Consider the following 13426-nt stretch of genomic DNA (forward strand, 5'->3'; position numbering starts at 1 on the left):
TTGAAACGCATCCCAGGCTTCACTCCCTATATCAAAACTACGGCTGCGCCTTCCCATCTGATGTCGTCTTCGCCGTTGGGCTAGCGTTGGCTGGGTGGAGGAACGCGTGGGACACTCGCTAAGCGCAGCCCTGGAGCCGCCCACCACAAATCCACCATCTCATCGGCACCCGAGCGAAATTGAAAGATGGGATTGTGAACAGTTTGATTTCACCGCGCTATCCAGCTTCGGCTCGTTCGCGCAAACAATTCCACTCTAGAGCCTAGAGAATGCGCTCCGTTCCTATCATGGCGCGTGACTCACATTTGGCATGTCACTTTGTCGCATTGTTGAATCCTTCGCTGCCCAAAAGGTCCCCAATTGGGTCCCGAACACATGGTCTTGCGGCTCATCGCTGCCCTATGGACCCACTTCCAGCCTTGACGCCATGGATACGTTGACTCAGGATGCCCAATAGACCCACCCGGCGGTTATTGTGGGCAAAAATTCCTATCCTCCGCCAGCGACTACAGGCACCACGCGACGACACCACGGAAAAGCAATGACCGTGACTTTGAGCTTGTCTAGCACCTTGTGCGAATGGGAGCTTTGCATCGGTTGCTGCTGATATGGAAATGTCTCAGACGTCTAGCTGTTGGGTCAAAATCTTGTTGTACACGTGGAACCTCTCTGCTCTTTGGTTGGGGATTCAAACACCCAATCCTGGTCTTGTCAGGTAGAAGTCACCCGACACCCAGCCTATTCTCCAGGTACTCCAGGTTTTCCATACGTGTGGATGCTTGCACGGTGGCCTTTGTACCGCCCTCGGGTATGGGCGCAGGCATCCCGGCATGTGGGAATAGCCCTATGATGACTCCACCACTGATTATTGGACGCGCTAACATTTTCGTCCCAAGTCGCAGTCTATCCAACTGTGGTGAGTTGACACTACATGACAACTCCTGGACGGATTGGAAGCAAATCCGAACCTCTAGCAAGCCAGGCGAAAGGCTGATATAGAGGACGGTAAGTTATCTCATGCGGAAGAAGAAGCATCCAAGGGTCCGTGAGACCTCTGGCAAAGACTAAGATAGGTATAGGAGCCGAGAGATGAGATCCACAAGAGGTTCGAAAGTAAGCCTTCTTGCCACTCTAGTTTCCGAAGGTCAGTGTTCTCAAAGACGCGAAGAGTGGGCAAGTCCCGTCTTATGATAGACTGACTCAAGCGTGTAGGTCACGTGGTTCTCTTCGACTAGCAAACTAGATCGGCACGCGTTGTTGATCACTGATCGAACAATGCTATTATTGAAACACATCCTCGGATCTGACTAACCACCCCCTCGGTAATCTGGACTACATAGATCTTCGTTGTAGCATCTATTTCTTGATCGGTTCTTGCCATCCTCCTGTTACCCTCCGGGGCTACACCTTCTTCCCCCAGCTGACAACACAACGCGTCTTTTGCCTCGGCACGGCCTCGGACACAACTCAACTAGAAGTTGCGCACTTGTTGAGCCTCTGGTAGCGACAAACTAGAGCATCACGATGACCGCCATACCCTGACCAGCCGGCGTACTCGTAGTCGGTACAGTGGTGACTCAGACGAAGCAGACCCAGCGAATCAAAACCAAAGCCATACAATCAACCGTTCCCCAAAGCTTAACCCAATGATCATTGCGATACAGTAGGCCTCCCGGAAGACCGAAAAGCGACGCTGCACTTTCGTGGCGCACTCGTGGTTGCGTTTCTCAAAGGCATTCGTAAACGATCATGCGCCACTTGAATTGGCAAGTTTGACGCCCAATAACATTGCTGGAATAACACCTCGGCATGGCAATTTCCAGACTTGCTAAATTCCACACCATTCTAAGAGTGGCAGGACTCAATAACGTCACTAGCGTTTGAGACATTCACAAGATCCCCCAAGCACACACATGGCGTCTTCCGTCGGAGTGCCCGCTGAGTGAGGATGCTTCCAGGCACATATCGACTGTATTCGCCACGGAAACTTCATGCTTTACAGCGTGACAGTTACGTTGCGGAAGAAGGGCCGGTCGGGCAACTCTCCCAAGTGCAATCATGGAACCTTCCGCACTTTGCACACAAACCCATTGAGGCAACAGAACAGGATCCGGATGCCCAAGCCCTCCAGAACGCAGGCTTTGGGAAATGCAGACTTTGGGAAATATATATACGCAAGATTGAGCATAGCTCACGTTCAGTTGAGTACAGCAAAGACTAACGCAATGATTAAAAGAGGGTGTAGTTGTGGACATATGTATGGTCAACTTTCAACGATGGTGGCGATTGTGATTCGGTAGGCATGAGTGGCTCATGGCCTATAGGTCATTGCCGTACCATGGTAGTACCACGGGATGTACCACGGTGCTGCTTCGCGATGCCTTCCGTGAGCCAAAGGTGAGAATAACATATATGCGATCGCAGTGCGTCGTCGATGAGCTGCGTCGAACCGCATGTATCGTGGAACATTTCCGCACACGATACATCAATGTCTCGATGTTCGCACCTTGGACCAGCGGAAGATGCCCTGCCAATTCCAGATGGCACTGGATTTCGGCAGTTTACTCAGCAGGAGACCTCGGTTTGAGAGTCTGGGCCTACGCCACGTGCTCGTAGCGTACAGCGGACCTTCCACTAAGCATATGCCCAGGCCCCAAAACCTTAATACGTATCCAATCCATCACAGCCACCTCGGAATTCCAATCATCGTGATGGCTATGTATGCGGGGTATAGGCTCGGCGTGATCGTCGACAACGTGTTGACATGCGCCATCGCCCTCGATCGGAGTCAGCGCCGCCATACTGTCGGGCCCAGACAGCACCATCACGGGTGCTTTTCTGTTTGGGGCTCCTTGGTGTTCGCACTGCTAACCGCTGTGGTAGGTCGTCTCCGGAGCTATGGGCTCAAGACTCTATACCATTGTCAAAATCGATAGGTAGTACGCGAGATGGCTTAGAGAGCTTGTCAGTATCGGATCCAGACTGCTAAGGTTTGAAGAGTCTGGGGTACTGTGGAGTCTATGCCGCGAGAATCTGGGGAAGGCGATCCTATTAGTCTGGGGATGAAGACACGTATATGAGGTCAAGCATCCGGCAGCTGAAATTAAAGTATCTCCCACACTTCTCAAGCAAAAAGGCATCACTCTACCCCTTTTTCTTTCTTCAGCCTTTTCGATTCCGTCATCCCTCGTTGAGGTCCAAATCTAGTCCCCTTTCCCGGGTCGCAGAGGACTACAACATCAGCCATGTCGTCTTACGCTGAAGAGAAGGGCAACGTGGCCACCTTGGAACGCATCGAGTCTGAAAAAGTCGCCAGTGATGCCGCCATCACTCGCTATACACCCGAGGAGCAGAAGAAGATTGTCCGCAAGGTCGACCTGCGACTGATTCCCACACTCGGATGCATGTACTGTGTCTCGCTCATGGACCGAACCAATCTTGGTGTCGCCATGGTCGCCGGTATGGGCGTCGATCTGAAGCTTACTGGAGAGCGATACAGCATCGTCGTCTTGCTCTTCTTCATCACCTACGTTGCACTCCAGCCACCCGCTACCGTTGTGCTAAGGAAGCTGGGCCCGAGACTCTTCCTTCCCGCCATTGTCATCATCTGGGGCGCGGTCATGATCGGCTTCGGTTTCGTCAAGGAATGGCACACGCTCATCCCTCTCCGTCTCCTTCTCGGTATCTTCGAGGCCGGCTTCTTCCCAGGTTCCGCATACCTCCTTTCGTGCTGGTACAAGCGATTCGAGCTCCAGAAGCGCAACACCGTCTTCTTCCTCATCGGCATGCTGTCGTCTGCCTTCTCAGGTATTCTCGGCTACCTCTTTTCTCTGCTCAGCGGCCACGGCTTCCAAGCAGCATACTGGCTCGGCCCACACTACGGACCCACCAAGAAGGCACCCCTTACACCTGTCAGCTACGGACCAGGTCTATCCGGCTGGCGATGGATTTTCATCCTGCAGGGCGTCATCACCGTGGTCATTGGCATCGTAGGATGGTACTTTATCGTCGACTTCCCCGAACTGGCTGCCAAGCCCAGCAAGACGCAGAAGAAGTTCCTTAACCAAGACGAAGTTGACTTTATCGTTGCACGCATCGAAGAGGACCGCCACGATGTCGTCGCCGAGGAATTTAACCTCAAGAGCTACCTTGCTGGAGCCATGGATCTCAAGGTCTGGGGCTTCGCGTTGATCTTCATGTTCACCACGACTATTACCTACGCCATCGCGTACTTCCTTCCCATTATCCTGAAAGACGGTATGGGTTTCAGTCCTGCCGCTGCCAACTGTCTCATCGCGCCACCCTACGTCTTTGCTGCTTTCGTCATGCTTGGATTTGCCTGGGCAGGCGACAAGTACCACATCCGCAGCCCATGGGTCATTGCCAACGGTATCCTCGCTCTCATCGGTCTACCCATGATTGGTTTCAGCACCAACGTAGGCGTCCGATACTTTGGTAAGTTCACACCTCCTATCCGCAATCCCTCTTGTATCACATCCCACTAACATGTCTGCTCAGGTGTCTTCCTCGCCACCGCCGCTGCAAACGCAAACGTGCCCTGCATCCTCACTTGGCAAGCCAACAACATCCGTGGACAATGGAAGCGTGCTCTCTGCAGCGCTACTCTGGTCGGCGCAGGAGGTATCGGTGGTATTGTTGGTGGCACTGTCTTCAGGACTCAAGACGCACCGTCGTATGTGCCTGGTATCATTGCGTGCATGATTGCTACGGCTATGATTATTGTTATCTCGCTGTTGTTGAACTTGAAGTTCTGGATGGCGAACAAGCGGGCTGCGAATGGTGGCAAGATTATTGAGGGCCTGGAGGGGTTCAGATATACCTTGTAGATGGGTGTCTGCTAATGATGGGAATGAGTAATGAATTATTATGTGTTTATTTCACCTCTGCATTATTGATCATCTAGTTCGTGGGGATTCATAGTGATGGCTGGAAACACCGTGAGGACCCTTGCTCACGAATCCAGGGGCCAATTTCGTGAGGGCCGAATAGTTATGCAGAACATGGGATAATAGAGTTAGCTAATGCGAGGTTGGACGAGTCAGGAGCAGGAGAGTAAGTATGTTAGGAACTCAAATGAAGGATCATACAGAGGTAAGAAAGATAGACGTCCTATAACCGTTTCTCTAAACCTTTCCAATGTTCTCTTCCTACCAGACATTGCTCTGCATCTTACAAATCTATTCTATTATCATTGCCTGCTCGTGGTTAGCATGATAGATCTGGGATAGCCATGTTATCATTCAGAGGCAGCTACGCTGAGGGAGAAGAGAAAGAGGGAGAACATGGGACAGAAGTCTAGAAGAGGGGCAACAAACCCCTAGATAATCTAGCTTAATGAATGTAGCTGCTTAGATAAGGCCTCTGATATCTTCTGGCGGCCTTAGATCTTGGCAGTCATGTGCTAGATGTCTAGGTAAAGCTCGGGGCGCTCCGAGGGAATGACGCGCTGAGAATGACGCGTTGACACGCTCGACCCGCTCGCAACACCGCAAAGGACCTCATCTTTCTTTTCCCCAGGTCGAGACAGCACCATGTCTGCCCCGCGGAGCAACCGCCATCGCAAGACGCCCCTGAGCTAAGAGAACTGTCCCCGAGGCGAATCTTGATGCTCTGGGTCTTGTGTGAGCGATCCACAGATAAGTCGCATGGAAGCCTTGCCCACCCGGGCACCCACGCGTCCATCAGGGTGTCATGGCCACTGTTCGCCCGCCAAGTGTACCCGACGGTCTTCGATTTCACGCCTTGGGTTTTCAGCCGCAAATACCAGATGAAGGCTGTGTACCTTGTCGCGACTCGCGACAGTGCAAAGTCTTTATCCTGACTCCCGTCTCCAAAGTCACATCGAGACTCATTGGAGGAACAACTCTTTGCCCTTGTCCGGGAGAGAGCGAGAGCGAGCTGAATAACCGCCACCGGGGTTGTTATCACATCTACCGAAAGCCAGGAACTGGGTCACCAAGCTTTTGACATGCCGCGTGCTTGCCGCTAATCGCAGAGCTTAGCCCACTTGGTCGCTGATCCGACGCCCAGAACACTGGATAGACCGACCAAACCCCAAAACGTTGGTTCTTCGCGCTTATCGGGAAATGCTGGGCCTTTTGCGACGGCCCCTGGGCTGGAATGGATACTTGAGTGTCTGGATACTTCTCCAGAAAGATTTTCATATCACGCACCCTGGTTCTTAGAGCTCCAAAGGGTCTATGCTGGTGTGGGTCGTACAACACACCACCTACACGATCAACGCTAGGATGACAACAGCACTCTTCCAAGATTGGCACGAATCCTGTCTGCTTTTGAGCACCGCCTCGGCCCGGCTCTTGGGTCTCGCCTTCAATATTGTCAGATGTGCAGCCCTGTCAGCACTGTCAAATTGGCCGAACTTTCACCGATCGCAAGCCACATCGCGCTACCACGCGTGGAAATTCGTTAAGCCACAGGCGGCACTTCTAAGATTATTCCTGAGCGCCATGCAGGAACACGCCTAGTCTATCAAGATTGAAATGCCATCCCGCTTTCGTCCGTGCACTGTATGACCGTTGGCAGAAGCCGCTGAAGGCCAAAGTCGACATCATCAATTTTCACAAAGCAATCGAGCTTCTTTCTTTGGAAGATTAGCAACGATGATCTCTTGATGGACACAGCTTGCCACCGCAAGTATCTCATACTGCAGTATCTATCGATTGTGGCTGCGTTCCCTGGTATCTTTGGGGAGACCCACCAGCTATCTACCCTGTCAGATGTACGACTCGGGCGACAAGCGTAGAAAACGGATTTACCGAAGTGTCAGAATGTAAACGGGATCCAGACCACGTTGTCGTGGTACACCCGATTTGGACTCATCCCCGTAAACCCATGGTGAGGATCTTGAGCTTAAGTATCGTCAACTACCATGCACTTCCAATCTTCATCGATCGCTTCTAATCTTCGCCGGTTGATCGTCATTCGCTATGCGTTCATTCGCTGTTGCTGCCCTATTTGGGCTTGCAGCCGCTCAGAGTAGTGCCTTGAATGCCACTTTGAGTACCACGCGTCTTTCTTCTGCGTCTTCAACACCCCTCACGACCACGACGGCTACCTCTTCGGGTCCCAAGTCGGTCATCACTGTCGCTACAGATGGATCTGGAGATTGCACCGCCATCAATGCAGCCGTCAAGTCAGCCCAGGATAGCGGCATCGCCACTGTCTCTGTTCTGCCCGGAACCTACTCAGAGGCCGTCACTATTCAAGGACAAGCTACCGTGACGATCGCCGGGCCCGCCCCCACAGGTGTTGATGATTGGTCTGAGAACAAGGTCACCATCGCTGCCCCTGACACTCCTTTCAAGATCGGCACCGACAAGATCAAAGGTGTCACTGTCCGTAACATCAACATCGTCAACTCTGCTGCAGTATCTGCAGGAACCAATGCAGTTGTCCTCAACCTCAGGGGAGGCAATGTCGCTTTCTACGGTTGCTCAGTCATCTCACCCGGTGGCACTGCCGTCTCCGCCTCTTATGGAACCGCCTTCTTCGCCAATTCGTACATTGAGGGCTCGAACTATCTTTTCTACAACTACCCGACCGTCTACCTCTACAAGTCTACGATCGTTCCACTTAGTTCGAGTGCGCTCATTGTATACAGCAAGGGTGGACAGCCTACTGGTGGCAGCTTCGCCAACTCTACCGTCGTCTTCGATTCGAGCTCGATCCAACAGAAGTCGGGATACACCAACACCAATGTATGGCTCGCGGCTCCTAACGGTGCCGGCGCTGTGGTGATCTACAAAAATACTGCGATAGGAAGCTTGGTCGCTCCTGCTGGTGTTCACTCCTCGGCAGCTACTATCTCGTCCTTCTTCGGCGAGTTTGCTACGACCGGTGCCGGTTCGTACAGCAAGAATGCTGCTGCCCGTGCAAGCTACGATGTTCCCCTCTCGGTTGAACAGGTCTCGCAGTTCACCATCGATAAGGTCTTTGGAAGAGCGTTCTACCCTTACGCTAGCTCTTCGCTCACATGGCTGGACCAAGATGTTGTTGCATCTGTGAAAGCATCAGACGATGCTCTGCTTGCCTCTGCTTCGTCGGCGGTGTCGATCGCTTCGTCTACTGCTTCTTCATCTGCTTCTCTATCAGCTTCTTCGGCGGCGTCATTGTCCATCTCTGTCAGCTCCAGCCTCCTTTCAAACGCTACTGCTACCGCTTCAATCACGTCTAGCGCAACCCCAGCAGCATCGGCTTGCTCCATTACGGCAGCGTCTCCGACTCTTGTAGTCTCCAAGACGCCAGGACCTTGCGAATTTGCAAACCTTACATCTGCTGTCGGTGCTTTGCCTAACGACGGCAACCCATACACTATCGAGATTGGTGCGGGTACATACGTCGAGCAGTTTTCCATCACCCGTAAGGGAAAAGTTACTCTCCGAGGCTTCACCGATTTCACGAACGATTATACACAGAACAAGGTCCGCATTGAGTTTTCCCGCGGCGAACTTACCAATGCTGGAAAGAACGAGCAAACACCCGTCATATATTCCAAACCCAGCGGCAATTCTGGCATGGCTCTGTACAACATCGATTTCGTCAACACATATCCGCAAACCACCAATACCGCCGCGCTAGCCGCTGACTTCTACGGCGCTGACATCGCCGCGTATGGCTGCTCGTTTGTCGGTTTCCAGGATACGCTGCTTGCCAACAAGGGCACCCAAGTTTTCAGCAACTGCTACGTTGAAGGAAGTGTCGATTTTATCTGGGGTTTCTCTACTGCGTACTTCCATCAGTGCATGATTGTCAGTAACACACCTGGTGCTTACATTGCTGCACACTCGAGGGCTACTGCAGATGCTCCTGGCGGCTACGTGTTCGAATCCTCTGTTATCACCTACAGTTCTACCTATGGCAACAAGTTCGGGCTGTCCTATCTTGGCCGGCCCTACAGCCAGTTTTCCGTCGCCGTCTACTTGAACTCGTACATCGATAAGCACATATCGGCCGCTGGATGGGCTGTATGGCAGACAAGCAACCCTCAAACATCTGGTGTCACATTCGGCGAATACAACAACACTGGTCCTGGTAGTTGGACGGACACTACTCAGCGCGCCAGCTTTGCAACCAAGCTGACAGCAGCTCAGGCAGCAAAGTACGAGCTTGCTGCGTGGATCGGTAGCACGGCATGGCTGGATATGGATGCGTACAATGCGATCCCCTCGTACAGCCTTACGGGCCCTACGGCTACCTCGCCATCGCCATCTCCGTCACCCTCGGCCAATGGCACCGTAACCGGGCCAACGACTACTGCCACCATCAACGCTCATCCTGATAGCGGCAGCATACCACCACTGGGTGCTGTGGTCGTTTCCAAAGACGGTAGCAACAACGCCGCGTACACGAACATCACTGCCGCTCTTGCTTCGCTCCCTCAAGACAAGACCAACCAGACCATTTTCATATACCCTGGTACCTACGTCGAGCAAATTCCGTCTGTCAACCGCCCCGGTGCCGTACGAATCATTGGATATACTTCTGGCAATCCTGGCCAAGCGTACAAAGACAACCAAGTCACGATCTCTTTTGCTCGTGGTCTTTCCGTATCTCCGCTGCCTGTTGGCCACTCGAACGCAGAGACTGCTGTATTTGCCACAGCTTCAAGCCGGATCAGCATGTACAACATCAACATGATCAACACGGATAACCTCGATGGCTCCGAGCCTTCGTACGTCACTCTCGCGGGCTCAATCTACGGCAATGACATCGCCTTCTACGCTTGTTCATTTGATGGCTGGCAAGACACTCTCCTGAACGGTGCGACAGCTGGCTACCAATACTACGAGTCGTGCTATATCGGCGGTGCTATTGATTTCATTTGGGGCTACTCCAAGGCATACTTCAAGGGATGCACAATTGGTGCTAAGCGCAAATCATCAGCGATTACGGCACACAGCAGGAAATCGAGCGCCGACATAGGTGGCTACATCTTTGACCAGTGCTTGTTCACTGCAGCTCCTAACGCACCCGAGGACCTTACGAACAAGGTATACCTTGGCCGACCTTACTCTGCTTACGCGCTTGTTGTTGTCAAGAACTCTTACATTGACGCTACCATCATTCCTGCCGGATGGAAGATCTGGTCTGCAACCGACCCACGTACTGATCACATCACCTTCGCCGAGTTCAACAACTCTGGTCCCTCAAACTGGGAGAAGAATGCTGCCGCTCGTGAGTCTTTTGGTTACGCGACACTGCTCACTTCAGACATTTACTCCTTGTCATCGGTGATGGACTCGACTGAGTGGATCGACATGACATACTTCAACTCTATCGTCACCCCGCAGCCTTCAGTGCCCGTTGTCATTCCTCCAGGGCCCATCACTGCCAACGGCACCTCGGTTTTCAATGGCACCACTCCGCCAGCTGGCGCCCTTATTGTTTCCAAGACGCCTATCGATGGTGTTGTTACCTACGACACCGTTCAGGGCGCTCTGAACGCAGCGCCGACCACGAGCAAGACGAACGCTACCATCTTCATTTACCCCGGTGTTTACGAGGAGCAGCTTATCATCACAAAGTCTGGTCATACCATCTTCCGCGGATACTCCGATGCGACCGATGACTACTCCAAGAACCAGGTTACCATCCAGTTCAGCCGCGGTGCCGACACACAAAGTGAGACTGGTAGCAACACTGACTCAGCCACCGTCTACACCAAGGGCAACTACTTCCATGGTTTCAACATCAACTTCCGTAACAACAATGGCACGCAGCAGAACATTGCCTCGCTTGGTTTTGCTGTGCAAAGCAGCAAGTTTGCTGCGCTATATGGCTGCCAGATTTATGGTAACCAAGACACTCTCAGCGTCTCAGGCAACCTTTTCACTTTCAAGACGTACATTGAGGGTAATGTCGACTTTATCTACGGCTCTGGATCTGCGTACTTCTTGGACTCGACCATCGCCTCCAACGAGGATGGAATCAGCATCACGGCCCACAAGCGTACCACCAACACGACTGCTGCTGGTTTCGTGTTTGATCAGTCGAGGATTGTACCAGCCGCCGGCTCGGGATCTTTTAGCAGCGTCAGCCTTGGCCGCCCGTGGAATAGCTTCTCGCGCGTTGCTTACGTCGCATGTTACCTTGACGCCATGATCAGCCCTGCTGGGTGGTCGCCGTGGTCAAAGAGCAACCCCCAGACGGACAGCGTCACCTACGGAGAATACCACAACACTGGTCCCGGTTCGGCAATCTGTAAGCGTGCCAGCTTCAGCCAGCAGCTTTCAGACACGACCGTCGCTCAATTCCAACTTGCGGCTTTCTTCCCATCGATCGCGTTCATCGATTTCCGATACATCGATACCCAGCCTTTTACAGTTGGAATGGGCTCGCCGCAAGTCTGCAGCACTGCATCTTCATCCCTAATCTCGTCCTCTACCGTGTCTTCCAGTGCCTCGCTGTCGACTATCAGCCTTACGTCTTCAAACACCTTGCCGGTCGTCACTGCTTACACTACGACTACGGTGACTGCACAACTCACTGTAAGCACGGTTGTTACCGCCTCTGAGGCTACATCGACTACTGTCGTAAAGAGCACGCAAACCATCTCGATCAGTGCTGTCGATGTGCTGAAGACTAGCACGTTGAAGGTGACTGCCACCACTTCCATCGTGTCTCCTGACGTTACCTCTACTTCTACCTCGGTGGTCACGGAGGATGTTGGTCTCACGCTCACACCGGAGCCTGTCATCAAGACTAGTGTCGTCAAGGGCACCGTGACCGAAGCTGGAGTAACGACCAAGGGAGCCACAACTTCAACAGTTAAGGGTACTACGACTGTCACTGTGCTGTACACATCCTCGCCGAAGCCGAAATCAGTCACTGTCAGCCAAGGGTCTACGGTGTTCATCACCAGCTCCAAAACCCAGAAGGCGGCTTCCACGACCATCAAGACTACCATCTCTATCGAGCCAAGCACAACCAAGACAACTACTGTGGAGCCCAAGACTTCAGTTACTGTTAGGAGCACCTCGATCAAGACAACCACCAAGAAGTCGACTACCAGTTTGTCTTGCATTCCTACTGGCAGCAGCCAGAGCCTGGTCCGCCGGGGCGCCGTCATCCCCCGTGCAGTGGCTAGCACCACTACGATCACCATCAGCACCACGGTCAGCAGCTACGTAGCTACAGCTACTGCCACTCAAGCAGGCTCGACTGTCCTAGCGACCGTGTCTTCCATTGCCACCAAGACAACTTCTCTGAAGGCCAGCACCAGCACGATCACGGTTACTTCGGTAGTGAAGACTTCGACGGTTGCGCAAGCAGGCTCAACTTACTACACAACTATCCTGTCAACGAAGAAGGAGGGCAAGACCACGACGCTCAAGGCATCCACTAGCACACTCTACTCGACTTCGCTCGTCACGAAGACGGTTCTTTCTACCGTTACGGAGCCAGCAGTCACTATCAGCTCTCTCAAGACGGCTTCGAAGACGTCGACCATAATCGCGGCGCAGGAAACAGTCTATGTTACCAAGTCGAGCGACGTGACGTCCAAGACGACAATCACGCTTCCGGTTTCTACGAGCACCAAGTTTGAGACGATAACTTTGGGTGGAGGAGTGAAGACGGAGACTGTTAGTGGATCGCCCAAGACGAAGACGGTAGTTGTGAAGAGCACGGCCACTATCGTCAGTTGGGCAACGAAGACATCGAAGGGTGCGGGGGCTTGTACAGCTTCGTAGATGAAGCTGTTGAGATGGATCCAGTTCTTGTATATATGTAGTGTTTAATGCTTAATGCAGAGACGGTTGAATTTGAGACGTGCTTCGATTTCAGCTCTGTCGTGATGAGTAATCGTGTCTCGTGGTTGGTGAACTGAATTGGGCTAGTGCAAGCGAGCGACCTCGAAGCGGGAGCGTCAGCCTCGTGCAGGCCGGCCCAGAGCCACGTTAAGGGTGCGTCATGGGCACCACACGCCGTCGGAGTCGTCTCCTGCGACGGGGCGTGGGATGGCGGGGGCCCAGCTCAACAGCTATGGATTTTGCGCTTATGCCCCTCGTTTGCGCATCCGCTCCCTTGCGCTATCACAGTCGGCATCCAAGCTCTTTCCCGTAGCACTCAACGCTGTGTTTTTTCCGGACGTGTACACCGCTTACTGAGCATCGTTGCGAGCCATTGGCAGACAACACAGCCGGGCTTGCGTTACTATACTATCTTGGTAAGCCGCTGTCCCCCCATGTCACTTCCAAAAGCAAGCTGGGCTGGTGGAGAAGCAAATATCGTATGCAAAAGTGGGATTGACCGCCGTGCATGACCATTGAGCTGTCTTGCTGCGGTCTAGCCAGCCCACAGGGTCTCTTGGTCATTCAAAGACTAACACTCTACGTCAGGGTCCCCACCTCGAGTCCTGAACCCTCGTTCTCCATCCATCAAGCAC

The 13426-nt window shown here is 52.9% G+C and overlaps 2 protein-coding genes across 2 annotated transcripts; both read left to right on the top strand.

Moving 5' to 3' along the window:
- Positions 1-3245: 3245 nt before the first annotated feature.
- ACET3X_003194 (uncharacterized protein) lies at positions 3246-4847 on the top strand (the record flags this gene model as incomplete). Its single annotated transcript, XM_069448442.1, has 2 exons — positions 3246-4455; positions 4519-4847. 2 exons carry the CDS (start codon positions 3246-3248, stop codon positions 4845-4847), a joined length of 1539 nt encoding a protein of 512 aa, XP_069309741.1.
- Positions 4848-6968: 2121 nt separating this feature from the next.
- On the top strand, positions 6969-13400 carry ACET3X_003195 (uncharacterized protein; the record flags this gene model as incomplete). The annotated part of the gene is made up of 3 exons (XM_069448443.1): positions 6969-12677; positions 13181-13207; positions 13380-13400. 3 exons carry the CDS (start codon positions 6969-6971, stop codon positions 13398-13400), a joined length of 5757 nt encoding a protein of 1918 aa, XP_069309742.1.
- Between the last annotated feature and the right edge of the window lie 26 nt (positions 13401-13426).

This window comes from Alternaria dauci, chromosome 2, assembly GCF_042100115.1.
Source record: "Alternaria dauci strain A2016 chromosome 2, whole genome shotgun sequence".
Lineage (NCBI taxonomy): Eukaryota > Fungi > Ascomycota > Dothideomycetes > Pleosporales > Pleosporaceae > Alternaria > Alternaria dauci.